General features: G+C 59.1%; 12 protein-coding genes across 12 annotated transcripts; 6 read left to right on the plus strand and 6 right to left on the minus strand.

The window, feature by feature from the left end:
* Positions 1-470: 470 nt before the first annotated feature.
* On the plus strand, positions 471-1,642 carry CcaverHIS019_0511270 (uncharacterized protein; the record flags this gene model as incomplete). Its single annotated transcript, XM_060602363.1, has 3 exons — positions 471-610; positions 660-751; positions 867-1,642. 3 exons carry the CDS (start codon positions 471-473, stop codon positions 1,640-1,642), a joined length of 1,008 nt encoding a protein of 335 aa, XP_060458764.1.
* A 1,014-nt stretch (positions 1,643-2,656) lies between these two features.
* CcaverHIS019_0511280 (uncharacterized protein) lies at positions 2,657-3,749 on the minus strand (the record flags this gene model as incomplete). The annotated part of the gene is made up of 3 exons (XM_060602364.1): positions 2,657-3,145; positions 3,180-3,424; positions 3,458-3,749. The coding sequence occupies 3 exons, from the start codon at positions 3,747-3,749 to the stop codon at positions 2,657-2,659; spliced, it is 1,026 nt and encodes a 341-aa protein (XP_060458765.1).
* Positions 3,750-4,217: 468 nt separating this feature from the next.
* CcaverHIS019_0511290 (uncharacterized protein) lies at positions 4,218-5,201 on the plus strand (the record flags this gene model as incomplete). The annotated part of the gene is made up of 2 exons (XM_060602365.1): positions 4,218-4,957; positions 5,000-5,201. 2 exons carry the CDS (start codon positions 4,218-4,220, stop codon positions 5,199-5,201), a joined length of 942 nt encoding a protein of 313 aa, XP_060458766.1.
* Positions 5,202-5,738: 537 nt separating this feature from the next.
* CcaverHIS019_0511300 (uncharacterized protein) lies at positions 5,739-7,668 on the plus strand (the record flags this gene model as incomplete). Its single annotated transcript, XM_060602366.1, has 4 exons — positions 5,739-5,784; positions 5,822-5,907; positions 5,940-6,217; positions 6,249-7,668. 4 exons carry the CDS (start codon positions 5,739-5,741, stop codon positions 7,666-7,668), a joined length of 1,830 nt encoding a protein of 609 aa, XP_060458767.1.
* Positions 7,669-8,371: 703 nt separating this feature from the next.
* On the minus strand, positions 8,372-9,823 carry CcaverHIS019_0511310 (uncharacterized protein; the record flags this gene model as incomplete). Its single annotated transcript, XM_060602368.1, has 3 exons — positions 8,372-9,300; positions 9,612-9,711; positions 9,764-9,823. 3 exons carry the CDS (start codon positions 9,821-9,823, stop codon positions 8,372-8,374), a joined length of 1,089 nt encoding a protein of 362 aa, XP_060458768.1.
* A 1,012-nt stretch (positions 9,824-10,835) lies between these two features.
* Positions 10,836-12,759, plus strand: CcaverHIS019_0511320 (uncharacterized protein; the record flags this gene model as incomplete). Its single annotated transcript, XM_060602369.1, has 7 exons — positions 10,836-10,979; positions 11,177-11,234; positions 11,266-11,278; positions 11,375-11,687; positions 11,719-12,143; positions 12,177-12,478; positions 12,548-12,759. The coding sequence occupies 7 exons, from the start codon at positions 10,836-10,838 to the stop codon at positions 12,757-12,759; spliced, it is 1,467 nt and encodes a 488-aa protein (XP_060458769.1).
* A 277-nt stretch (positions 12,760-13,036) lies between these two features.
* On the minus strand, positions 13,037-14,317 carry CcaverHIS019_0511330 (uncharacterized protein; the record flags this gene model as incomplete). The annotated part of the gene is made up of 1 exon (XM_060602370.1): positions 13,037-14,317. One exon carries the CDS (start codon positions 14,315-14,317, stop codon positions 13,037-13,039), a length of 1,281 nt encoding a protein of 426 aa, XP_060458770.1.
* Positions 14,318-15,004: 687 nt separating this feature from the next.
* Positions 15,005-16,928, plus strand: CcaverHIS019_0511340 (uncharacterized protein; the record flags this gene model as incomplete). The annotated part of the gene is made up of 3 exons (XM_060602371.1): positions 15,005-15,032; positions 15,073-15,943; positions 15,983-16,928. The coding sequence occupies 3 exons, from the start codon at positions 15,005-15,007 to the stop codon at positions 16,926-16,928; spliced, it is 1,845 nt and encodes a 614-aa protein (XP_060458771.1).
* A 544-nt stretch (positions 16,929-17,472) lies between these two features.
* CcaverHIS019_0511350 (uncharacterized protein) lies at positions 17,473-19,228 on the plus strand (the record flags this gene model as incomplete). Its single annotated transcript, XM_060602372.1, has 4 exons — positions 17,473-18,006; positions 18,041-18,268; positions 18,302-18,657; positions 18,691-19,228. 4 exons carry the CDS (start codon positions 17,473-17,475, stop codon positions 19,226-19,228), a joined length of 1,656 nt encoding a protein of 551 aa, XP_060458772.1.
* A 383-nt stretch (positions 19,229-19,611) lies between these two features.
* CcaverHIS019_0511360 (uncharacterized protein) lies at positions 19,612-20,823 on the minus strand (the record flags this gene model as incomplete). Its single annotated transcript, XM_060602373.1, has 2 exons — positions 19,612-20,085; positions 20,119-20,823. The coding sequence occupies 2 exons, from the start codon at positions 20,821-20,823 to the stop codon at positions 19,612-19,614; spliced, it is 1,179 nt and encodes a 392-aa protein (XP_060458773.1).
* Positions 20,824-21,381: 558 nt separating this feature from the next.
* Positions 21,382-23,294, minus strand: CcaverHIS019_0511370 (uncharacterized protein; the record flags this gene model as incomplete). The annotated part of the gene is made up of 7 exons (XM_060602374.1): positions 21,382-21,601; positions 21,684-22,038; positions 22,078-22,583; positions 22,625-22,753; positions 22,789-22,818; positions 22,850-23,085; positions 23,166-23,294. 7 exons carry the CDS (start codon positions 23,292-23,294, stop codon positions 21,382-21,384), a joined length of 1,605 nt encoding a protein of 534 aa, XP_060458774.1.
* Positions 23,295-24,182: 888 nt separating this feature from the next.
* CcaverHIS019_0511380 (uncharacterized protein) lies at positions 24,183-25,927 on the minus strand (the record flags this gene model as incomplete). Its single annotated transcript, XM_060602375.1, has 4 exons — positions 24,183-24,254; positions 24,302-24,944; positions 24,979-25,337; positions 25,373-25,927. 4 exons carry the CDS (start codon positions 25,925-25,927, stop codon positions 24,183-24,185), a joined length of 1,629 nt encoding a protein of 542 aa, XP_060458775.1.
* Positions 25,928-26,805: the final 878 nt, after the last annotated feature.

The following is a 26,805-nucleotide window of genomic DNA, read 5'->3' on the forward strand; positions in this document are numbered from 1 at the left end:
ATCATGCGTGATAGCATGGTGCAGAGCATCCATGCATATCTGGCTGCTTGATTCAATTGTGGAGTTGTAGCAGGACCAACAATCCGAGGAGATGGCAGGGCAGAAAACGACGACACGTCGGGACATGTTGCTGTTCTTCTGCAACCCAGCGATCGCGTCTGCTCTGGCGCAAATCCGAGTGGTTGTGGAAACGCAAGTCTTGACGCGGGAGAGGTTGCATCTCGAACTCGGTTTCAACAGTTACTGCACAGCATTGTCGCGGCGGTATCATCGGAGGCGTTGAATGTCGCTACCGTTGTTCTGGGCCAGGTGTTGATGGATTGGAACGGCAGGCTGAGCAGATGTAGGTGGTCAAAGGTACAAGATGCGGACACCTGTATCTATCTCCGTTTCTCTCCACACCCGCCACTGGCGTCATCGATAAGAGCGCCTCACCCATCTCCTCCTTCATCTCTCAACTCTCCGCCACCATGGACTTTGACCCAGGCTACCTCGCCATCTTTGTGGCCAGCCGGCTCACCAGCACGGCGTTCGGCATGCCCGTCGCGGGCGCGCTGACGCGCATGCAGTCCAACTGGGTCCCGAAGGGCAAGGGGGAGAAGGGGGAGAAGTGGGAGAAGGTGGAGAAGGATAATGGGAAGAGGTGAGCCGGCTGCAAGCGTTGACGTCGCTAATGACTGTACCGACCTCGGCGTGATCGGCACGATACGGCGGACGTGGACCATCGAGGGCGCGGGGGGTATCTTCAAAGGTATGTGGTCTGTCGTCTCATCTCGGCTTCGCTGGGCGTAGTAGAATTACCCCCCAGCCCAGCGCAGCCCATCACTCGTTGTGCCTGCTACATAGCCTGCAGCCGCTGACAGCAGGCACATACCTGTCGACGATTGCGTCGCTCGCTGGCTCGTTTGGCTCGGCAATGGTCGACCTCGCCAGTCCGTTCCCCCGCGAACCTGACTCTGACGCGATCACGAACGTCATTCGCGGCCTCGGTCTCTCGTCTCCCGCTATACTTGGTGCGAGAATCACTGCCGCCGTCGCTACCAACATCGCCTTTATCCCCTTCAAGGTCCTGATTTCGCGCTCTGTCGTCACTCCTCTTCGCCTCTCAATGTCCCCAAGCTCTATTCGGGGAATCACGTCCGAGCGCGAGCGTAATGGGCCCTGGCGTCTGTGGGCCATTCCTGGCATGATCGCCAACATTACCCTCCAGACTCTCACACCCTTTCTCGTCACTGCTGTCACTCTCCCGCTCCTGTATGCAGCCGCTGCTGCAGCCACGCCACAGGCAGAGAACGAGACCGTCACGGCCGGGTGTGCGCTTGCTTACATTGCCGCCAACACGATTCCCACGCTTTGGATGGCGCCGCTCAAGGTGCTCGAGGAGAAGCTCGCCGTTGCGCCCGACGCTGATATGGCCGAGATCAAGGCTACCGACGCCGAGTTTGAGCGCTTTTCCGCCGAGGACGTTGTGGTTGCCCGCCCACCGCCTCGCTACACGGGTCTCATGGACGCATTCAACACTGTTAGGAAGGAGGAGGGAATCGGTGCGCTTTACCGCGGCTGGATCTGGACTGCTTTTTATCTGAGCGTGTCCGCGCTTAACCAGGCTGTGGTCGCGGTCAACGCTGCCAAATGGCTGTGAGCGCACGACGTTTTGTTCATCTCACTCTACTCGCCATGGCTCCATCACTAATTACTGTATGCATTCATCTCAACCAAATATACAGTCCAGCTAGGATTGTAGCAACACAGGCTGCCCACCCAGATCAATGTCGCTCAGCAGCTTCTCCGTCCTTTCCATCGCCCCCACCCTCCATGTCAATCTCGATGTTGGCGAGGAAAGATATGGAAAGGCTGCGTTTTCGTCCGCTGGAGCCCGACGAAGATTTCGGGGCGCGATCGGGCGCCGTGCGAGCGGATCTGCGGATTTTTATTGTTTGTGCAGTGGGCACTGACAGTTGAACCTAACCATCTGGGAAGGCGGTGGTGACCTCGACGAGATCCCGCTGAGTGGGCTTTGACCCGATCGTGTTCGGGTGCTCGAACCTGCAGTCCCAGTTTTGGTGCGACGGCTGCGACCTGGGGTTGCGTGAGAAGGCGTGACAGAAGCCGGGAAGCGACTTGACCTCGGCCATCGCCAGCAAAGACGCGCTCGTTTGCCGCACAGCCCCACATGTCCAGTGGGTGGGAGCGGGGAGGGGCCGACCGAGTGCTTGATCGCGGCAATGCACCGTGACCGCCGCGAAAGGAACCAGCGGCAGTTGAGAAGCCCATCTACTGCGAGCTCAAAAGAGACGATGCAAAGGTTCCCTCCGGCTGGCTCGAGATGTCACAAAGTACGTGTGGCTGGCTCGAGATGGCCACAAAGTACGTGTGGGTAGGGCCAGGCTCATCCTCGGTGCTGAGCTCAAGCCCCACTCACTGTCACTCTCTTGCAGTTCCAGTCAAAAGAGGAGAATACATCACACTCGTCGACATCTGAGAGATTCGAACTCTCGCGTGCAGAGCACACGGCCTGCTTGCTGGTCAGTAGCAAGGCCGCCCGATAGGCCACTACGGGAAGATGCCTGGCTTGAGCTTGGCTGCTTTCAGTTTGATGCAACTAAACACCGCTCGGACATGGATCTAACCAAGAAACCATGCAAAAGTCTATACTCTACTTCTGCGGCAGTCCCTCGGTACAGATGAGCACGACCACATCGTTGTTTGCAAAGGTTGCCTTTTTGGCTGCGGCAAGCGTCGCAGCGCCACACGGCCCAATTGCACATCCCAGCTCGTTGAGCTGCTTCATCGCCGCCTCGGCCTCGACATCGTTGACGACCATGGCGTCTTCGGGGCGGATACTTGCGCGGAGGTCGTCCCATCCCAGTGCGCTGACGGTGGGGCAATTGAGACCGGGCATGATGGTGAATCGCTGGCCGGGCGTGCTTGTCAGCTTGCCAGCCGCCAGGGAGGCGTGTAGGCATGGTGCGGCTTCCGGTTCAGCGCTCAACACACGGGCGGGATGAGCGGCACCTGCACCGTAGTACGAGACGATGGCGTGGGCGAGGGAGCCGACGCCAACGGGGACGATGACAGCAGTGGGCGGGGCGGGGAGTTGGGTGGACAGCTCGTTCGCAATTGTCGAGTAGCCATGTACGATACGCTGGTGTCAGGCTTCAACTGAAGGGTGAACATACCAGTGGAATGTCAGTGTACCCTTCAAAACTCGTGTCCTGCATGAAGAGGCCATTGTCGCCGAGTTTGAGTGACGCCTCGCGCGCGGAATCGACTGCTCCGTCATAATCGGCGTCAACGGGAGTTACAGGACACCCTTCGGAGCCAATGGCGTCGATCGACCACTGCTCGACGGTGGAGGGAACGAAGATGTGCGCGGCCAAGCCCAATAGGCGGGCAGTGTGTGCTACCGCGCGGCCGTGGTTGCCTGGTATCAGCGGACCAGTTTGGGGTCACGTACCGTCCGTCGCAGCGAAGACGGTGAATCCCGGCTTGGTCTTGGCGAGCGCACGCAGTCCCTCAATGTCCCATGGGTCAACACCCCACCGCTCTCCCAACACCGAGCAGATACCCCAGCTCGCACCGAGTACCTTGAACGCCGGGAGGCCGTAGCGCGAGCTCTCGTCCTTGACGTATACGGCGGCGCAACCGAGTTCGGAGGCGAGAGCGGGGACGGAGCGGGCAGGCGTGGGGCTGTATCCTGGAAAGAGGGCCGCGTGGACCTTTGCGATGGCTTGGGTGTCGATAGTCATGTTGGGTGAGTGGGGGGGGGGGGAGAGTTGGGAGGGAGGATGAGTTGGGAGGGAGGGTGAGTTGGGAGGGAGAGGGAGAGGATGGCTGTGGCGTGATAAGAGTGTTGATGAAGTGGGAGGCGGGCAGGCGGGCAGGCGGGCAGGCGGGCAGGAGGGCAACCGACTTGCGTGTAGAGCCGAGTCAGAGATGACGGATAGAAGATGAACGGCTGTTGAGACAAAGTGCAAGCTAGAAGGAGGAGGATGTGGGCAATAACCAGCAAGATATGACTTCGGTGAGTAGAAATCGGTAAATGGCGATTGGCGAAGGCTTCGTAACGAGCCACTGATTGCAATCATCTAACCCACTCTTCTCTTCCGTCGTCCACTCTCTTCCTCTCTCTCTAGCTCATCTCCGACCTCTACAACATACTTATCTGAAAGCATTCGTAACCCTTCACTACCGCTTCAGACTATCACCCATCCACCATGGCCACCTCATCCTCCACATCCGCGCCCACCTCCACGACTCAGCCCACCCTCCGCCTCCGCGGCCAGGCTACGCTCGAGCCGTCCCCCGCAACCCCCGGATTCCCCATCACGACCGACCTTGCCGCCTCACCTTTTGTGGATGTTCAAGTCGGTCCAACGCGGGTCATGCTTCCCTCCTTTGCGACGTTGGAGGAGGAACGCAAGTACCGCAAAGAACACCTCGCCCTCGTCTTCCGGATCCTCCACCGCTTCAAGCTGGCCGAGGGCATCGCGGGCCACTGCAGCGTGCGTGACCCCGTCGAACCCGACACGTTCTGGGTCAACCCGCAGGGTAAAAGTTTTGCGCGTATGCGCGCCAGCGACCTGGTGCGGTGCCGGATCAACGACGGTGCGATGGTTGAGGGCCGGGCGCCCACCGACGCTTCGGCCAGTTCGATCCACTCTCAGATTTATCGGATTCGGGGGCGGGAGGGACCCGCTGGCATCGAGTCGATCGTACACGTCCATGGGCCGCACACCAAAGCTTTCTCGTCGTTGGGTCGCACGCTCGACATGGTCTCTCAGGACGCGTGCGCTTATCATGATGAGATGGTGCTTGTGCCCTTTGGCGGCGTTGTGATTGACAATTCGGAGGGCGAGCGTATCGCCAATCTCGCTGGGGCTAAGCGGATCGCGATTCTCCAGAACCACGGCATTATCGCTATGGGCAAGCTCAGCATCGATGAGGCGGCGTGGTGGTGAGCCCCCCTCGGCCCAAAAACAGCGCTGACACATAATAGGCAGATCAACTTTGAAATGTGCTGCCAGGCGCAGCTGCTCGCCGACGCCGCCCGGCGCCCAGACGACCCCGTCGTCGAGGCTGGGCCGGACGAGATCGCCTCAACCAAGGCCGAGATGGGCACGCCCGAGATGGGATGGTTCAGCCTCGCGGCGTACATCGAGGAGGAAGAGTGGCATTCGCAGGGCGACCACAAGCTGTAGGGACGCGCAAGAAAACAAAACGACAAAGGGGGGCGTTCAGATCAGCAGATCTAACAAGGGGATGCTGATACTGTGAGGGGATTGTAAAGGGAACCATTGTACATTGAAAGGCAAGCATGCATGTGATGTGGTGAAGGACAGCGGTGAGGTGCTCCAAAGTTGATGTCTTCTTGGCGGTCTCCAGGCTCCCCACATTCCGACATTCCGGGGCCTGTGGTTCCCCAAAGACGGCTCCAGCACGTGAGAGCATGTGCAGGTGTGAGATTCCTGCAGCGGCTTGGATGCGGCGGCTTGGATGCGGTCCTGGTTAATTCCGAGATGGAAGCTCCCCTGTGGCTGGCACCAGCCCACCCGCCGACGTCAGCAAGGTGTATGTACGAGCCGATCGGTCATCTCCGAGTCAAGGAGGCCCGACTTTGACCTGCCGGCGTTCGGTATCTCCCCACCACCTCAACATATGCTCTTGTGGGCGACCGCATGCGCTATCAACATGTATCGCTGATCTTGTCATCCAACTCATCATCTACTCTCTCAACAATGACACAGCTCGCGACACCATACCCCGCTCGGTCGATGGCTGAGTGTAAGTCCAAGTCGGTCCGACATGGCGCTGATGGCAGGCGACGCGATCCTCACTGCCCCCGGGGCGGTAGGTGAGCTGGACGAGGTGATGATCAACGGGGTCAAGCAGCGAGTTTGGAAGCATGTGAGGAACTTTATCATCTCTTCTGACCGTAGCAACCGACCAACTGCCGTGCGGCGCTCGAGGCTGGGTTCCGCAAATATTCGGAGCGGGTCATGTACGTCTCGCCGCTGCCCGAGTCGCGCGACTATGAGGAGGTCACGTATGCCGAGCAGCGTCGGCGCGTCGTTCACATGGCGGCGTGGTTGCGTAAACAGGGGATTCGCCAGGGCGACAAGGTCGCGGTTGGAGGGGACAATAGCTCGCGATTCCTCGTGGTCCCTTGGGCCGCGCATTACCTCGGCGCAGTGCCCGTGTTCATCAACTCTACTCTGTGAGTGTCTACTCGTACTAGCTGATTAAAGGCACAATGACGCGACGGTACACTGTCTCGGTCTGACGCGGCCTGATGTCGTTGTTGGCGATGCGGATTTCATCGCCTCCATTGTGCCAATTCTTGGACGGCTCAAGGAGAAGGGCGTTGGGCCTGTTTACTCCTACGACCCAGTTGATCATCTTCCTCAAGAAGTACAGGCCAAGATCACCTACCTCCCAGAGTATCAGCCTAGCACGTCTGAGCTGCACCAGATCGAGAGCGGCGAGGGTCTGGGCTTGGAGGCCATGCACGCCGAGTCGGAGGGACATATCTTCTTCACGTCGGGTACTTCGGGTATGCCCAAGGCTGTTCTTTCTAGCCAGCGCGGCGCATTGCACAACCACGTCTCGGGCACGTTTGCCGGTCTCCGTGCTGCGCTTCGCGCTGGAGCGAGCTATGAGCAAGCCACGGCACCGGCGGCGACACAGGCGACCATGCTTATCCCCGCCCCACTGTTCCACGTAACGGGCTGCATCTCATGGACGACGCGGCAGATGACCAACGGCGCCCGCATTGTGTGGATGAAGCGCTGGAGCGTCCCCGAAGCTCTTCGCCTCATTGAAAAGTACGATGTTTCAGTGCTTGGAGGCGTGCCGGCCACCACCAAGGCGATTTTCCAGTCGCCCAACCTCCCCAAACAAAGGATGTTCACGGCCATTTCGACTGGCGGTGCGCCGGTGCAAGCCGGCCTTGTGTCCGACTTGACCAAGCGTTTCCCGGGTATTTCATGCTCCAACGGCTGGGGTCTCACCGAAACCAACGGGCTGCACAACGCCCTCACGGGCCGCGATTACCTCGAGAATCCCGAGAGCTGTGGACCAGTCATCCCGATCTGTGAGGTCAAGATTATCGATCCGGACACTGGCGCCGAGTGCGCGACTGACGAGATGGGCATCATCTGGGGCCGCGGGTCCAACGTCATGACGTGCTACTACAACGACCCAGAGGCGACGCGTAAGGCCATGACGCCGGATGGGTGGTTCAACACTGGCGATATGGGGAGCGTCGATGCCGCCGGGTACCTGTACGTCCGCGACCGGGCCAAGGACATCATCATCCGTGGTGGGGAGAACATTGCCTCTGCCGAAGTCGAGAACGCGCTCGCCCGCCTCCCCGAGACGTCCGAGGTTGCTGCTGTTGCCGTTCCTGATCCCGTGCTCGGCGAGCTCGTTGGGTGTGCCGTGTCTCTCGCACCAGGCAAGTTCCTCACTCCCCAGATGGTGCTTGATCGCGTTGCGCCCATGCTTCGGTATGCTGCCCAGCCGGTCTTCTGCCACATCTATGAGGGAGATCTGCCGCGGAATGCCAATGGCAAGATTAAGAAGGACGTCGTTAAGAAGACTTGTGCCGAGTTGTGGGTTAAGAAGACGGGCGGTAAGCGGTGGGTCCGCAACAAGGCCAAGCTGTAGGCGTTGTACAGGGGTTATACATCTAGATGTGATGAATTTGTGGCCAGCTGGCTCGGTGGGTAGCTGGGCAGTCGGTTAGGGGGTTAGGCATGTGCTCCTCGCACACGCGGCTGTGGTGGAAATGTGGACATGTATCGGCGTGAGTTCGGCCCGCCAAATCGGCATCTCACTCAACATGGACTGGGTCGTGCCCATCGATGACAGTGGCCGTGCCCATCGATGACAGTGGCCGTGCCCATCGATGACAGTGGCCAAGCCAGTGCCGAAGAGGTACAGGACGACGTGCAGCGACAAAGATACTTTGTCGGGTATCTGCGCGAGATGACCCGTGCAGGACGGCGTGGATGTCAATGCGTACATGGCGTGGTTCGATGCGTACATGGCCTGGTCGCTGCTCGATAACCTCGAGTGGTCGAATGGGTTCGGGCCGCGGTTTGGGAGCACGGCTGTCGGCCCTGCACCCGAGTTCAAGCGCAACCCAAAGGACTCGGCGTATATGCTGCGCCGTGTTCGAGCATCTCATTCGTAAGCAGTTAGTCGTAGCTATGTACTCGTTGAAACTGTTTCTTGCTATGACATACTGCATACTGCATACTGCACACTCATACTGCACACTCATACTGCACACTCATACTGCATACTACCTTCTGAAGTTACCGTTACCCAAGTCAAGTCTACAACTTGGCGCTGCCCGCGCCCTGCCCTAGTTGTTAAAGTCGACGACCTTGCGGCCCGAGGTCTTGGACTCTGCGACGGCGGCAAGAGTAGCGGGGAACTCTGCAAAAGGAACAACTTCAACGTTCTCCTGCACCTTGCCGTCGGCAAGGTAGCGGAGCGCGTCGGCCATGTCCACACGCGAAGTGACGAGAATACCGCGAATCTGGATACCCGCAAAGGTGACGAGTGCGGGGTCTGCGCCGGCCACAGCAGTGCCGGCAGCGGGGATGCCGACTGCAACAATGACGCCGAGGGGGCGGAGGAGGCCGGGCGCATTGGCATAAGCCTTGGGGTTACCGGCGGCAACGATGACGGCGTGGGCGCCAAGTCCGTCCGGGGTGAGCTTGCGCACCTCGGCAGGCAAGTCCTTTTCGGCGACCTTGGTGACGTCGAGGAAGTGCGCGGCACCAGCATGTTCAGCGACCTTTCGCTTCTCGTCTCCAACGTCAATACCAATGACGTTGAACCCGTCGGCCTTGCAGAACTGGGTGACCATGTGACCCACACCACCTCCAGCTCCAAATACCACAACGGTGTTGCCGGGCTTGGCACCGGCAGCCTTGGTTGCAGTGTATGCCGTGCCGCCCGAGCACATGAAGGGTGCGGCTTGCTCGTCACTGACGTTGTCGGGGAGCTTGATGGCCCACGACTCGTGGATGATTGGGTATTGGGTGTAGGTGCCGTTGACGGCGTTGGCGACGTACTGCTTCTTCAGGCAGATGGTCTCGTGGCCGTTGTTGCAGAACTCGCACTCGCCACAAGTCCAGTGGACGGGGGTGACGCCGACACGTTCACCGACCTTCCACTTGGCGGGGTCGACGCCGGGGCCGAGCTTGGCGACAACACCGGCACCTTCGTGGCCAGTGCAGTCGACGCCGGGGGCTGGACCGAGACCCCAGTCGCCCGCCATCATGTCTGGGGTCAGCGCGGGCACGAGCGGCCAGGAGGGTGGGGTTGGGCGGGGGAGATCGGGGAGGGGTGTGGCGGTGGAGATAGAGGAGGGGGTAGCGACAAGGCAATCGACCCGCTGGAGGGTTACTCAAGCCACTGTCTCGGGTATGACAACCTAGCCACACCCGCCCGGCAGGTATGACGTTGGTCAGTCCACCTGGACAGATAACAATGGCAACTTGGTTCATCCGCACGCACCGACCGCGCGGTATCCTAGTAAGACGCCGCACATCTCCCCCACGCGCATCTCCCAACCCATCTCACAAGTCACTCACGGTGGTCAGACTGGCAGACGCCACACATGTTGAGCTTGACGAGCAGCTCGCCCTCCTTGGGCTCGGGGACGGGGTAGTCCTCACGGCAGGTGATGGTGTACTGACATCAGTCAGTCATGGCCAATGGCTGTGGGTTGCAACGAGTAACTCACCTCCATCGTGCCACCGTTGGTAGCGGGCGCAGCGCGGCAAACCTTGGGAATAGCGGCCATTGTGTGTGTTTGTTGGGAGGTAGAGGTACGTCACGATGTGTAGCTATATATCGAGATGCCACGTCGGTCTGGGACAATGTGGGGAAGCATCGTGCCGGTAGATGGTAGGCTACGAGCGTGGTTGAACCGACATGATGCCGATAGCCGTGGTCAGCTGACACTTGTGAAATCAAGAGACCGGCCGGCGCCCGCGTGGTCATCTCAACTCATCCTCCAACTCTCGCATTCTTGCCAAAGACAAACAAAGACACCGGCAACCGTATGCGGTGCCTGTGAGATGCCGGTGGGGTATGCTTTATGCGAAGCCGACATGACTTGATGCGACGTTTATCCGCCTCGGCGATGGTGGATGCTTGGCCATGGCCGTGGCTGACTTCGGCCGCGTGCCGACCCCGACCACTCCCCCCGATCCGCAATCGCCCGCCAACGTGTCCGGGCCGGAGTGTTCCGCTGTGAGAGCTCAATGGAGACTGAGACTGAGATAGATGACAAGCGGATGTGCCTTGGACCAGCGGAACACGCACACACGCCTCTCACACTATCATGTGGCATGTGGCACGTGCCCAAACCCTCAATCATGTAAGCATGGTCAATCGTTCTCGTCATCACCCTTCAGCCTCTTGACTGCAAGTCCATGCCGCCATGTCGCCATGTCGCCTTGGACATGTTCTCTTCACGTGTATCGCACGTGACTTTGCTCGACGCACATTCCCCCAATCTCTTGGTTTCCTGGTCCTGATCCGATAAACCGATAAACTCATCTCGCCAACTTCGCCTGAATGTCCAAAGATCTCTTTCAACTTGCCTCGCTCCACCCGCGTCTCTCGTCCGTACGCCAACCCAATCACGACCACATCTGTATATCTGCGGATCTTGGTGGGGCCAAGTCCAAAATCCCAAGCCATTCCGCTGACACGGGATCGGATACCGTCTCCGTCTCCGTCCTTGTGGCTCAACTTGGCACCGGCTCATTTTTCCATCTCTTCTCTCCACCTCTCAGCATCGAAGAAAAATGACATCGGCAGACGAGAAGAGCGCACCGGTTGTGGAGGTGCACCGCCATCTCGACCCTAATATCCCGGCTGAGGCGCACGCTTGGGTCGACTCGCTTGCGCCAGACGAGTATGAGCGCGCGCAGGCAAAGTTGAAGCGCAAGGTGGGTCCGTAGGGGAGAGGGGAGAGGGGAGAGGGGGGAGAGGGAGAGGGAGAGGGAGGAGGGAGGAGGGAGGAGGGAGGAGTGGCTGACGCGCTCGCCTCCTTTTCCGTGCTGTCATGGCGGCTGGTCAAACGGAATCACACTTGCTCCGCTCCATCTGCTCCGAGATCCGCTCCATCACCAAACGCTGACACCAGATCGACATCCGTATCCTTCCAACCCTCTTCATCCTCCTTGTCCTCAACTACCTTGACCGTGAGTGCCCCGTCGTTCGTCCTGATCCCAGGTAATGCAGTGCCGTGAGTGCTCTTGCTCCATTGTGCACCGACTCGGACCTTTTCGGCCGAATCTCACCCATCCCCCTCCCCATCTCCCCTCCCCCTCACTAACCCCAGCCTTGCTCGCGTCCAAGGCATCGACAAGGACCTCGGCCTCGTTGGTACCCAGTTCAACACGGTCATCTCGGTCTTCTTCGCCGGCTACATCATCGGCCAAGTGCCGTCAAACATCCTCCTCTCACGGTCCCCGCCTAGTCTCTATCTCCCCGCGTTTGTGATCCTCTGGGGCACCGTCAGCGCCTCTGCCGCCGCAGTCAACGACTACTCCCACCTCGTGGTGGTCCGCTTCTTCCTCGGCGTGACCGAGGCGCCATTCTTCCCGGGCATCCTCTTCTTCCTGTCGTCGTGGTACACGAAGCGCGAGCTTGCTGTGAGTCTGTTACAGAACAAACTGACTCCAGCTCCGCACATCGATCCTGTATACCGGCGCACACCTGTCTGGTGCGTTTGCCGGCCTGATTGCAGCCGGGATCCAGAATGGGCTACACATGGCGCGCGGCCTCGAGTCATGGCGCTGGCTCTTCATCATCGAGGGTGTGCTCACCGTGTTCTGTGGTCTTCTGGCCGCCGTCATCCTCCCCAACTGGCCGGCGACCACTCGCTGGCTCAGTGACCGTGAGAAGGCACTGGCTGCAGCCCGCCTCGAGCGCGATGTAGGCATGAGCGACGACGAGTACATGCCCCTCGGCGCGGCGATCAAGGAGGCCTTGAAGGACTACAAGATGTGGCTCATGGGTCTCATCTACTGCATGATGACGACGGCAGGCGGGTACTCGGCCTTTGTGCCCACCGTTGTTGCGACGTTTGGCAAGAGCCGTGTCCAGACGTGAGCCCCTCTCTTGTGTTTGTTGACCCCCAGTCTCCTCCTCACTGCCCCACCGTACCTCGTTCCAGCAGTTACTGAGATCTTGGTCTCGTTCTCGAGCGACCGCCGGCCCGAACGCTGCTTCCACTACACCATCCCTATGGTGTTGGGTATCATTGGCTTCATCATCGCCGCCACGACGACCACGACCGCGCCACGATATCTCTCCATCTTCTTCATGACGGGCGGCATGTCGAGCTCGTTCACGGTTCTTCTGGCTTGGGTTGGCTCGACATTTCCGCGTCCGCGCGCAAAGCGTGCTGTGGCTTACGGCACCGTCAACGCGCTTGGCAACAGTGAGTGCGGGTGCTGCTAGAATTGCAGCTGCCTTCCCCTTTCTTCAACATGGCATCACCTGACCCCAGTCGCCCAGATCTGGTCGCCGTACTTCTACCCAAAATCGGACGGGCCGCGCTACGTCAAGGCGTTCATCATCAATGCGTGCTTCACGGCCGGAGCGATTGCGCTTAGTTTTGTGCTCCGCGAGTGTCTCCGGCGCGAGAATAAGCGGATGGACGAGCGCGAGAGTGACGATGACAGTGACATCCTCAAGAAGCGTATCCGGTATGTGCTGTAGTTGTCGTACATTGGGAAGGGAGGGGGGGGGGGGGAGGGGGGACGAGGTTCGGAGACGTAATAGAGGGTAGAACGGAAAAGTATGGCGATCAATAGGGAGCTAATAAATGCATCATTCACTGTCTTGAGTTGATTAAAGCTTCTAACGGTGGGCTCGAGTCGATTCTAGTCCACGCCATCTCATTTGTCCACCACTGGCCTCAAGCGCGTCCAACCCACTCGTAACGTAAGCATCTATCCATCTATGCCCGGAGGGTCTATTTCAGTCTACAAACGTCCTAAATCCTAGCTGTTAACCTGGGGTCGATGCGCAGCCGTGTGCCGAGGATTAGCCCCGCGCCCGCTAGGCAGAGGCAACCGCCGAACACGCCGGCCAAGCGGAACCCAGCCTCTCCTGGGTGTGCGGAAACGATTGCGCCGGCAATCGGGACAGCGACGAGGTTGAAAGGTGCGTTGAGGGCGAACATGAGACCGGTGCGGGAGCCGACCTGGTCCGGCGTGCTAATCTGGGCCATGCATGGTGAGTTGAGAGAGAACAGCAGCCCGAAGAAAGGGCCAAACGCAACGGCAAAGCCAAGGAGTTGGTTGTAGTTGTGCAGTGGGACCCAGAACGTAAGGATGAGGATGCCAACAGCGGCAGTAGCCAAAATGTTGAGATTGAAGCGGCCGGTAATGTCACCGAGAGAGGCTGCAAGGCGGCCAACCATGGACGCGCCGAGGAGGATGGAGAGGGTGTAGAATGCGAGATTGCCGGCGCCGAGTTGGGTTGCGCGGAGGGTGATGAAGAAGGAGGGCATGAAACATCCTGCCGAGGCGAGGGAGGTGCCGAATGACAAGAGGAGCCAGTTGGGGTCTTTGAAGCATGTGAGGGTTTGGAGGAACGGGGTAGCTTGACGGGATGGGAATCGGGGACGGATTAATGCGCATGCTAAAGCTAGGAGGATGGCTGAAATCAAGCCAGAGATACGGAGGGCCCAGCCGAAACCGACTTGAGAAATGAGGCGCTGGAGGATGATAGGCCAACATAAGCCGCCGAGACCACTGCCGCTGATGGCCAGTGCGCCGGCCATGGCCCTCCGACGGGGAAAGTGTTGGTTCGGCAAGGCGATGACGGGGGTGAAGATGAGGGCGGCGCCGATGCCGAAGAGAACAGCTTGGCCAAGCATGAAGTGATAGTATTTTGTACAAACTGATGTGATCATCAGAGACGCGACGAGGAGGATCGATCCGGGCACAATGCAGATGTGTGGTCCATACGCGTCGAGCAGGCGGCCAGTGACTAGCCCGCCAGAGAGGAAGAGGAACTGCTGGATACCCCCGAGCCAGCCGACTGCGTCTGAGGTGTAGTTTGATAATTGGTGGGTTTGGTAGTAGGCCTGGAAGACACCGAAGGCGTTGTTGAGGCCAAACTGGACGAACATGGCACAGAAGGCGCCGGCGAGCGTCATCCATGCCTCGCGGCCACCATCTTCGAGGTGCGACTTGACGACAACCCCAGTCTCAGAGGACGAGCACGAGGTCGAGGGGGAGGGTGATTCGTCCAGTTCCTTTGAGGACATTGCGACGGTGTAAGTAAGGAGGATCTAGAGTGTGGTTTAGTGAGTGCTGGTGAGTGCCAATCGTTCATCTTATACCTCTCCCCATCGCTGTTCTGTAAGCTTTGTCAGAAAAAAATCAAGGTGTGGGTCACACACGGCGTCTCGGCCGCCTGTACATGCCGCGAGCTCTGACCCCGAGATGATGGCGGGACCCCGCTGCTGACCCCTGCTATCGATGGTGAAAATGGATGATGACAAGGGTGTTCGGAGTGGTGACAGGGTGATAGGGCCGGAGATGGATTTCGCTCCTTGGCGGCGCTCGGGCCGACCCTTGAGTTGGCGGGATCTCGTGCGACATCCCGTCGTTCGAGTAAGAGGAAATTTACGGGATGTCGCCATGTACGAGTGGTTGCCCGCTGCCTCCTATGTGTCGGGCAAGTGCATGTCGCTGACCAAGATGGCGTAATGGAGTTGAGTCGAGTGGGGAAGTGGGTTGGACAGGAGGTGTCGGAGGAAACGGAACTGAAACGGGTTCTCGGCCACTCCACATTCTTGACATGACAACAATCACAACAATGACCGACGAGGAACATCCATCCGCCAGACCATTGAGGGCACGTAAGCGGCGCGCAATCCTGTCGTGTGCACGATGTAGGGACCACAAGCTCAAGTGTGACCGGGGTCAGCCGTGTTCTGCGTGTGTTGCATATGGCGAGGCGCAGTTATGCGTCTACGGGTGAGTCGCAGTGACGTCTGAGTTGACTGCAGAACACCAGCCCCCCGAGCGGCATCGCACGTCCCGACCCAAACGTTGGGCCGGAAACGCGCGCTGGCAGCCTGTCTCCGCTGTCGACGGCTCAAGCAGAGCTGCGACGCTGACCGGCCGTGTCGACGGTGCGTACGGGCCGCCGAGGAGTGCGAGGACGACAACTACGATGAGCCGCGGTACTCGCCCGATTCGGCGTCACATTCACATTCGAGCGTTCCAGCCATGCCGGCCTTGTTGCACAGCGCACATGCGTCACGCGCAGCCTCGCCTGTCCCTGTTGCAGCTCTACAGAAACGCCTTCGTGTCGCTGACGGAATCACCATCTCGGGACAACCGCTGCGCACCTTTGTGCCTGCGCTGCATGACGACTTGGGGAACATCCTCGCCGTCTTCCCGTCACAGGACGAGTGTCGTGCCCTACTGGCAAAGTTCCTCAACTTTGACCTCATGTTTCGTGTCGTGCACGTCCCGAGCTTTACGCGGCGTGCCGAGGCTCAGATTGCGCGCCTCCCCCACGCGGACACGGGAGATGCGCCTTTCCTCTCGTTGCTTACCGCGTGCTTCTGTACCGCGGTAACGGTATCTACTAGCCCTGACCGTGTTGCTGGCGAGCGACACATGATAGCGCTGCATGAGGGGTTGATATCGTTCTGCGAGAACCAAGGCGCATATACAATCGACTATGTCCAGGCACTCGTCGTCAATGCGTGCGCACGGCTCGGAGGCGGCGCAGCATCCCCAGCTACTCTGTTTCTCGAACTCGGGCGCGCGTACCAGGCCGCCCTGCTTGTTGGCATGTACCAGGACCAGCCGGGGGAGACATTGTTCCAGCGCGAGATGCGTAGACGACTGTGGTACCAGATTCTCATCCAGCGACAGTGAGCAACCCCAAACCCCGATGTAGCACGCTGACTCAGTCTCATGGCGGACCGGCTGCACATCGACTCGCAGCTCGACGTCAACGTCGTCCCGCGGCCGATGATCATCTCGGACGAGGTCATGGATAACATGACAACTGGCGTGTCGAGTACACCCCACGTCCTTACCGAGTGGGGGTATGTTGATGCACGGGCCGAGCTCGTCAATCTCATGCTGGACCGTAAGAAGGTCATGGCGAACGAGAGGGTGCCTCTCCCAGAACGGTGGGAGGCCGCCGAGGAACTGATCGCCCAATACCTCGACCGGCTACCACCGCACTTCCGCACGGCGCACTCTCGCGGTCCAGGCATTCCAAACTGGGTTCATATGCAGGCGTGCGTGCTGGAGATTGGGGCGCACGACCTCAGCACCCAGCTGTATCACACGTACTTTTCTTCGCGCGACCCCACCATCGTCTCCCTCGCCCTCCTCAAGGCCGTCAAGGCCGGCCACCGACTCGTGGACTCGACGCGCGCACTCATGACCTTTATTCTGTTCGACTATGTCGATGCCCCGTCAGCCGGATTGTGGACATACACGATGCGCGCATTCACCGCCGGCCTCCTCATGGCGTACTACATCATGGTCGTCCCGACGTGTCCCGAGGGACCGAGCCACATTGCCGCGCTCGATGCCATGGTCGGTGTCCTGCGTTCAAGCGTGTCCATGGGCGGCTCGACTACCAGTAACTTGGAGGCACTCAAGACGTTGGAGATGTTACGCGCCAAGATCAGGGGGACGGCAGCGGACGACGACGTCGTCGGCGTCACGGATCCGTATACGGGCGCAGCGGTTGCTTTGCCGTTCAGCATCCCGATCCAGAACGTGTTACCGGGAGACTGGCTCGAGTGGGACGCGTTATTCCGCGACTTGTTCGAGGGCGCCCCAGACGCCCACAACCAAGTCGAGTCGATGGTCGTGCAGTGCTTTGAAGAGCTGGGCTAGGTGTTGGTGCAGTGCTTTGAAGAGCTGGCTGGGTGTTGGTGCAGTGCTGCTTACCGATGCCGACTGGTTCTGCTTCCCCGAAGCATGGCCATGGCACGATGCTCGCTTCCCACCCGCGGCGACGCACACGAGCTGTGCGCGCTATTTTGGCGATGGGTGGGACCGAAATGCTCTGTGAGGAATGCGGAGGGGGATGCATCCCATTCCTGTGCCCTTATCGTATGAATGTAATGGCTTCAATTTGGGTGGGCCGAATGCTGATGGGTACGGAGGAGGCCGAGTGCCAAGTGACGATGGGATTCTGGATACCGGATCCCGGGTGTCGAGGTGGTAAGGTGGGCACAGACGACAGGCGTAAGAGCGGCGAGTGCCGTTGGGAACGGTTGGAATGTCACATGATGGCATGACGCGCCTGATGATTAGACTCAGCGCTCGCTACCGGGCTGGGAATCAGTGCATGCTGACACCCGAGATGTGACTGTCGGCTCCCGCGACACTATATGTATCTCCCATCTCTCTCTCTTCCATCGCCATCGCCATCGCCATGTCGACCCTCCTATCCCAACCACTGCCTATCACCCTCACCCCCCTGATGGTGGGGTACGCGGCCGTGGCCATGCTGGTCCTCGGCCCCATCGCCCTCTACCTGTACCTGTACCCGTATACGGCGTTTACGCTTCCGTTCAAGAACCTGCGTGGGCCGGACCCGGCGTCGGGCTTCTTCGGCTCGTTGTTCACGGTGGGATCGAAACCGATTGGGCGGCGATACATGTCTCTCACAAAGGAATATGACGCATCGACTGTTCGGTTCAGGGGGTTGATTGGGCGGTGGAGGATTGCGTCGACGGACATTACGGCCATCTCACATGTGTTGAGGCATACGGGACAGTGGCATCGCAATGAGGGGTTCAATGGCCTTATTGCAAGGGTGACGGGGTTCAATGTCCTCTGTGTTGAGGATGAGGCGCATCGCCGTCAACGAAGGATTCTCAATTCGGCTTTCAATGGCACAAGCGTTAATGCCATGATGCCCATGTTCTGGGAGGAGGCTTATGACCTCAAGGCCAACGTCAACAAGGTATGTCTCTCTCCCCAACAACGCCTAATGGCAGATGCTCAAGGGCGACGGCGACGACACCGAGATCGACATGCTCCAGGTATACATCCGCACTGCGATGGACATTATCGGGCGCGCGGGCTTCAACTATTACTTTGAGAAACACAAGGGCAAGGACGGCGAGAACCCGCTCTCCAAGGCGTTCAACGACATGATCAATGGCATGTTTGAGAACAAGCGTCTTGTGATTGTACAGAGCATCTTCCCACAGGCGCTTGATATGGTGAGTCATCCCACTCGCCACGGCTAACTCCAGCCCACGGCCAATGCGAAGCGCGTCGCCAAGTCCCGCGCCGTGCTGGACGGCATCGCACGCGACATTGTCAACTCGCGCCGTGCCGAGATTGCGCGCGACAAGATTTCGCTCGACAAGGACTCGTATGAGGGCAAGGACGTGATTTCGCTCTGCCTGCGCGCCAACATGAGCGCCAGCGAACGTGATAGAATGACCGAGGCCGAGATCGAGGGACAGATTGGCGCGCTTATGCTTGCTGGAAACGAAACTAGCGCAACGGCTCTTAGTTGGGCTACACTGCACCTTGTCCAGAACCCCGACATCCAGGCCAAGTTGCGTGAAGAAGTCATGAGTGTCCCAGACGACGAGCCGAGTCTGTAAGTGTTTGTTTTGGTGTTTGCTGACCGTAGCGAAACCCTCAACTCACTTCCTTACCTTGACCGATGTGTCCGCGAGGTTCTCCGCCTCGACCCCCCTCTCCCGCAAGTAGTCCGTACGGCTGCGGTCGACTGTGTTGTTCCTCTCGGCAAACCCGTCCTTGGTCGTGACGGCAAGCTCATGTCGGAAATCCACGTGTCCAAGGGAACAGACTTTATCGTTCCGATCAACGACATGAACCGTGACCCCCGGATCTGGGGCGACGACGCCGACACCTTCAACCCGGACCGATACGATGACGCTTCCATCCCGCGCACCCAACTTCCGAGCGTGTGGGGTGGTCTTCTGAGCTTTATTGGTGGCCCGCACCACTGCCTTGGGTTCAGGTTTGCTTTGCTTGAGATCAAGGCCGTGTTGTTTGTGGTAGTGCGAAACTTTGAGTTTGCGCCGTCGGGAGAAAAGGAGTTTGCACGCTTCTCACCCAGTATCATCCAACGTCCAGTTGTGGTGGGACAGGAGAGGAAGGGCATGCAGTTGCCCGTGATGGTGCGCGCGCTCTCCGCCGAGTAGGCAGGAAAGGCGAAACGACCAGAAGATGGATAAGGAATGGAAGAGGAGTAGTGTAAGAACGTCAAAACGTAAGAGGTTGTAACTGAGATGCAGTTGATGCGTGTTGCGGTGTTTTAGTGGTGGAGATTCAAGGTGCCAAGTGCAACGGATTACTCGTTGAGAACTGTCGCGGCTTCCCCCTCCGAGTTTTCGACGCTGAAGCGTTCTCTATCGTGCAGAACATGCGCGGCAAGTACCGCCTGCTCCACCCACACCTTGGTCCCCTGGGCACAGGCAATCGGGCCCGCTTCGACTTCGGCTTCAAGCCAGATGTACATCACATGGCCTCGATAGGCTGGACTGACTGGATTGCTATTAACACGCATCCCAATACTAAAACCCCACTAACACGCATCCTCGCTGACGTTGGGGTCGACGCGCACAAGCACCTTGCCTGCTGCATGCCGGCCCGCGAGTTTATCGTACGCCTCGCGGGCCTGCTCAAACTCCCAGACGCTATCGCGCACAACGCGAATCACCCCGCGTTCCATGAGCCCTACGACTGCCTCACGTTCCGCCAGGCTGGGGCTCATCATGTTGCAGGCGCCCCATTTGCGTCCTACGCCGCCGAGCCACGGCGACATCGGCCACCACTCGTTGAGTTTCATCGTCCATACAGCGCGCACAAAATCCGGGAACCAGAATGTCGGCGGCTTGATACCGACACTCTCGTAGATTCCGCCCTCGACAAGGAAGGCGGGGGAGGCCTTGTACACGTCCTGGAAGCCGAGGGTGTCGAGGACCGCGTTGAACGGTGTTTTCTCGTACGTGCGCGCCAAGAAGCGCGGGAGCGACTTGTGCAGCGTATAATCGACAATCTCGATTTAGTCACTTTATAATAAAAAGCTTACCTCGTCAGCACCAAGACTCTTAACCATATCAGAATTCTTGCCGCTACACACACCCACAACGCGGCCCAAGTGCCCGACGACGTGGCGGAGCATCTGCACCGCCATGGTTCCGATACCGCCGCTGGCGGCAATGACGAGGACCGAGTCGCCGGCCTTGGCGCCGCTCTCAACCACCATCCGATGGGCAGTGAGGGCGGCGAGGAGGGCGGCAGAATCGGCAAAAGATACGTTTGCAGGTTTGGGAACGGCATACCGGGCTGGAATGGCGGCGTATTCGGCCAGTGCGCCGGTTCCTGTTGGGAGGAGGTGCGATGCTGGGAGCATGGCGCACACACCGTCGCCTTTGTTGAAGCGCTGTGGTGCGCCGGGACCAAAGGGGGTCTCGCCCTCGGTCTCGTTCTTAAGTGGGCCGGTGGGATCGGGGTGCCACACGTCCACCACCGTTCCGCTCAGGTCCATCTCGGGGACGTTGAAGGGGGCCTTGCGGAAGCGTTGGGGGATGAGCGTCATTTGGAAGATTGCGCCAGGGTTAAGAGAGGCGTAAGCGATGCGGATTAGGATCCATTCCTCAGGTTGGGGGACGTCGCTTGGGAGGGGGTGAGGTGGGAGGGTGGGGGTGGGGCGCTCAATCAGGTCCAGCACGGATGGCGGAAGGCCACGGCCCGTGATGGTCCATGCGCGAGAGGTCGGGGGTGGGTGCTGCATGGGAGTGAGGGGAAGGTTGGGCGGTGAGGGGAAGGTATTGAGTTTGAGAGGCTCGAGGCTCGAGGGCTCGAGAATAGGTTTGAAGCTGGGCCGAGGATGGTAAGGGTGGCGACGATGGAGACGAGGAATGGGAGGTTATATACTCTTCACATGAATGAGTAAATGTGAGATGGAGGGGGGCGGTTGTGGGGTGACATAAGAGTGACGAGTCACTGCGGCACGACTTGAGGAATGTCTTAGCAATGCGGAATGCTATGTCTCCATCCTGAACCCCACATTTGTTCATTCAACCTTGCGGCGTTGAAAGCTGCCTCGTAACCGCGCTAGAACACGTTGGCCGGCTGGCAGCGCGTCTGGGTGCAAGTCGACGTGGGAGTCCTTGTCGACGTGGGAGTCCTTGTCGACGTGGGAGTCCTTGTCGACGGTGAGCCTGTGGTGCCGGATGCACTCGCGTCCGCCTCGGCACTGTTTCGCTTCATGTCTATCATTACGTAGTCATAATGGTACAACAGTCTTCTACAGTTGGGCCTTGTCATGGCTGTTGTAACAACTCGCCGCTTACCCGGCAAACAGGCACCGGTGCGCATCAGTCCGAAGCATCTCCCAGTGCGAGACTGGCACGCCGCGGTCTTGCCGGTCCCAGAACTCCTGGATGAGGCGGATGCAGGCGCGCGTGTCGAAACACTTCTGCGGGCCGGGGTGCTCGAGCAGCCGGATGAGGGGCTCGCGGCCTTCGTGTCCCAGGTGGAAGCCGGCGAGCATGAGCGGCCAGAGGAGCCTGGCGTCAGCATTGGCGTGGGTAGCAAAAGTTAGATGGAGTCGGTTCCCTCACACCTCCCCTTGACTCGGCAGGTACTTACCAGTTCAGCGTCGGGCCCTCCTCAAAGTCGAGCTCACGGACCAACTCGAGGATCGCCGTTGCGGACGACACGACGCGCTCGTTGTCTGCGTCAAAGTCGAGCACGTCGCGCATGAGGGCGATCTGCATTGCGTGTCGGTAGCAGTGGTTGCCGTATTGTGCACGCGTGTGGTACGGGCTGTAGTTGAAGCCCTGGTCTAGGACCTGGAGTTCGCCGAGGATGCCATTGGCCGCGTCCTGTAGTTGAGGGGGTGGGGCTCGCAGTCCCCCAACACTCTGCAGCGCTTGCGTCTCGCGTGCTGTCCCGATCAAACTGCACGCGCGTGCCATGACATCGACCATGCCGCGGGTGACCCCTGGGATTAGCTACCTCTTGACCTCTTGGGGGGACTCACCGAATAGCCGCTCGACACTCTCCCACTCAACCTCGCGGTGGGACCAGCGCTCGATCTCGAAGAACCACGGCTCGAATGGTTGGCGGATGATGCTTGGTCGTCGACCAAGTGTCATGCACGCCACGACGTCGCGGACGGCCAGTTGTTCAAGCACAAAGCGCGTGACCGAGTATTGGTCCTTGAGGGAGAGGGAGACGACCTTTTGTGCGCCGCCGAGGCGGTCGATGAGGCGCACGGCCGTGACGAGCGTCTCCTCCCATGAGTTGTCGGCGGCGAGGGTGCAGGCGACAATGCACGAGAGCATGGCGGCGAGCGTGCCCTCGATCTCGTTCATGTACTTTTCGGGTTGGCGTAGGATCGGGTCGAGCAGTTTCAGGACTTTGCGCCGCGCGTCTCCTGCAACGCGCTGCGCTGCGCGCTGGTTGCTCGGGTCATCTGCGTAGCGGAGACGCACGGCACCGACGGCCAGCAGGGCTATCCTAAGCGCATCAGCCGAGGGCGAGACGCTGGTGTCAGCTCAGAGCTCACATGAACAAAACCAGCTTACCCAGGGGCATTGCGGAGGGCGAGGGGTGCATGGATCGAGACCCAGGGGTTAAACGGGTTCTTGGGAGGGTTGAAAGCGATGAGTTCTTCAGCCGTCTGGATGTAATGACGAAACGTGAGCACCTCGTCACTGGGGTTAATCCACTTTGACATGGTATTGCTCACCTCTTATGGAAGAATGTCTCGAGCATTGTTCTGCGGTCAGCGCGCACAACAATCAACGCACGGGTCCATCATGAGTTTCTTGCGCGTCGTGTGCGAAATCCACTCGATGCCCGTGTCGACTGGGCCGACGCTAGGGGACGGTGGGAGTGTAACCGTCCCCTTGGCGGTGGTGGGAGTAGCGACGCTGACTTGAGGCGACGCATCTGATCCACTGGCAGTCTGCTGCCGAGACACGGGTACATGTACAGGGCGGCGGCGCTTGCGTGGATTTGGTGGCTTCTCTGGTCCCCACTCACACTGGCGTCAACAAATTGCAATTGACTGACATCTTATCGCGCCCGTTACGAGGCTCGTATCGACGCGCGAACCCTACTCACATCCCTGTCACCAGTCTTGCAGCGAGTGCATACTGGTCGCACTTCGTCGCATTTGACGCGTCGGGACCGGCACGTGAGACAGCCATTTCGTGACCGTTGGAGCTGGTAGTCGTCTTGTTGTTGTGCCATTGATGATGAGGGAGCGATGTGGGAGATGGTGGGCTGGCAGGTGACAACTGGGGTTCGATACGATCAAAATGGATTGATATGCTAATAGGATTGTACCTCCAATACCTTTTTTGGTTCCGGTATTGCTTTTTCGGACCTTTGACGGGATGTCCGCGGCAACGGACCGGAGCACAATCTCTACATGCCAAGGCGCTGTTGACGAGGAGGGAGGAATCCGGAGACAGGATGCCGGCACACCGTCGATTGCGTTCCGTTAATCAGACTTGGTGAATCGGTTTCCGGACGAGCTGGCCATCTTAACCTCTCCAGCTGCTCCTCCAGCGCGTCCGCGTTCCGGTTGGTTTTTACCTTCTGTGGCCACTCAAAAGCGTCCAGGAAATGCACAAAATGTCAGCAACGCCTCGTTATATCAGTCGGTAGATTAAATGACTCTTAATGCGGATCTTTGGATTCCGGTTGATCATTCGGTCGTGGGTTCGAGCCCCACACGAGGCTGGCAGCGATGTCTACGTTTTGGCTGTGGCGTTTTGTCGCTCTGTGAGTGGGTTGGAACGGGGCGTAGAAGATTTGTATGCGGCGCGGCGGAGGGTCAGTCGATCGGTGATTTGATAGCTGTGTCACGCTTGGCACGCAGCGAGGTTGCTCTGGCCCTGAGGCCGACACATGCCGCATGGTTGCTTGATTGCCGTTCGGGAGTTAGAAACGCTTTAGTGTTGGCTTGGAGTAGCCTGGTGTCACCTGCTCACTGCTCACTCAAACCAGTAACCTAAAGTCCTATAATGTAATGTGATATTGCTGAGTATCTATGATCCTATGCCGCCTAATAAGTTCCGGCAGACACTTTCCAGCGTTCTAAACGAGTGTGCGAGGTTACGGTCCCACGCTGGTTTACTCGTCGTCGGTCTCGTTGACGACCGTCTCCTTGAACTTGCGAGCAGAGATGCGGCGCTCGAAGAGGATCTGTCCGTCAGTATAGTCTCCAAGGCTTCAAGACTCTCAGTACTCACGTCAAGTTGGCGGTACGTGCGGCCCTTGCACTCGGGAAGGCGGAAGTATGCCCAGACGAGGACGAGGAAGCACGAGCCGCCCCAGAAGAAACCGGCGAGGCCGCGCCAGTTCCACGCAGTCGGGTTGACCTGGTACGTGCACAGGATACCCGCGACGACACTGGTGATGTTGTACACGATACGGGCGAGGCCGACAGTCTTGCCGCGCAGGCGCGTGCTACTGACCTCGCCGACGATGCAGTATGCCATGGGGCCGACGGTGAAGTCGTACACGAAGACCCACATCATGACGAATGCGGCTTGGACCCAGCGGGCGGCGGGCTTTTCGACGGCGGGAATGGCCAGACCACCAATCACCATCAGGAGGACGAAGAGGGTCGAGAGACCGCCGAGGTAGACTGTGCGGCGGCCAAACTTGGTCATGGTGATCCAGGAGGCACAGGTACCGACAAAGGCGAGGGCCATTGTGCCGAGGCCAAGCTTGAACGAGTTGGCCTCGGAGAGACCAGCCTGCTGGAAGTAGTAGGTGGGCATGTTGGCGAAGGAGGAACCCGAGAGGATCTGGGCGGCCCAGGCGATACAGGCGATCTCGGTGCGGCGGCGGTCGACGCCACGGAGGCAGTCGATGTAAGATGAGCCGGTTCTGTGGTTAGCTTTGGGGTGGCGGGGTTACTCACTCAGTGTCGATCTCAAACTGGTTCGTACGGACCATCATGGCAACAGTGTTGGCGGGGGTGACCTTGTCGTGCTTGCCCTGGAGGCGGGAGACGGCGGCCTCGGCCTCGGGAAGGCGGCCCTGGCGGACAAAGAACCAAGGACTCTCGGGAGCCAACCAAGCGAGGATGAAGAGGGGGACGGGCCAGACCCACTGGATGGCCCAGGGGATCTTGTACGACCACATGTCCGTGCGGGTCTGGACGCCGACGAGGACACCGGCCGAGATGAACTGGCCGATGACCCAGCAGAGGTTGATGTAGGTCGTGAGGTAGCCGCGGAGAGAGACGGGAGCGATTTCCGAGGCGTACGAAACGGCAGACTAATGTTAGTTGTAGTAAAGGCGGAGGAGCTTACAGAGGAAAAGGCGCCCCAGGGGATACCGCAGAGGAGCTCGCCGACGAACAGAACCTCGATGGAGGGCGAGAAGAAGACGACGAAGATGAAGGCCGACATTAGGACCAGATTGATCATGATCGTCTTGCGGTAACCGTACTTGTCCTGGAACCAGGATGCGATAAAGATGCCAATGACGTTACCGATAGTGGGGGCCTGTCCCACTGCCGTCTGCCATGCCGGGGTGAGCTGCCATCCAACACCCTCGGTGAAGACGCCAAATTTCTGGCGGTATGTCTCGAGGGCGAGAATGTTACCGAGGAGTGCCGTGTCGTAACCTTCCATGATAATGACCAGGGACATGGCAAACGACCAGAAGATGGCGGTCGGGTAGAGCTTGAAGCTCTCGCGGAGGGTGAGGGCCTGCTCGGCCTCCTCACCCTCAATAGCGTCGGCGCGGAGTTGATCCCATCCGTCCGTCTTCTTGAGGTTGTCCATGTGTTCGAGGTGGACGTTGTGGGCAAAGGACTTGCCTGCCTCTGTGTCGAGGTTGATCTTGTCGTCGCTGTAAGACATCGTTGTGATGATCTGGATGCTCGATGGGGATGAGGATGGGGACCCAGAGACGTTTTATCCTTCTGGACTTTCCACTGATCGCTCCACTGTGGGGCAGGTGGGGCTCAGATATCGGCGCCTCCCCGCTCGCAAACCGTAATCAACAAGACCGTTGTGAGACATGGATGTATGCAAACAATGTTTCCAGGATGAGATTGTCGGTGATGCGCCGACATTGTGAGGATTCCGACCCCGAAGAATCACCGAAGTAGTACCAAAGTTGCTCCAAGGGGTAATTGATTCCTGTTCTCGGCAAGGTCAACCAATCGAATCTGATTACAATCTAAACTCAACGTCGGAACATCATCCATCATCCTTCATTCTCTCGCTGCAACGCCGAGATGAGCATGGGCGGAAGAGTGCACGGCCAAACCTAACAAGAGCCTCGGCTTCCAATACGCTCGTTTGATCATCTGCCCTTTCCGAAGGCCCGAGCCGCCCCACAGCGATGCCCCGCGACAGTAGCCCTGCGCCTTCCCCTAAGCGCCCATCCTGCCGCCTCTGCCGCCTCCGCAAAGTCAAGTGTGTCAAGGAGGATGGGGCCGAGAGGTGTAGCTCGTGTATCGTGCTGGACCGCGAGTGTCAAGACCCGCAGGATCGGCGTCGGCCCGGGCCAGTAAGCAGGTGAGTGACATGACCTCGTAGGCACTGACCACAGGTACTCGCGCCAGGCCATTGCCGAGGTTGAGGCAAGGGCACCCCCACCGGCACCGGCATCCGCACCGGCACACCCACACCCACACCGTGCCCTCCTCCCGTCACCGACGCACGCGCAGTCTAAACATCCAGATAGAGGCTCGAGTTTGTCGCACTCACCCTCACAGCCGACGAGTTCGAGC

Source organism: Cutaneotrichosporon cavernicola (assembly GCF_030864355.1).
Source record: "Cutaneotrichosporon cavernicola HIS019 DNA, chromosome: 5".
NCBI lineage: Eukaryota > Fungi > Basidiomycota > Tremellomycetes > Trichosporonales > Trichosporonaceae > Cutaneotrichosporon > Cutaneotrichosporon cavernicola.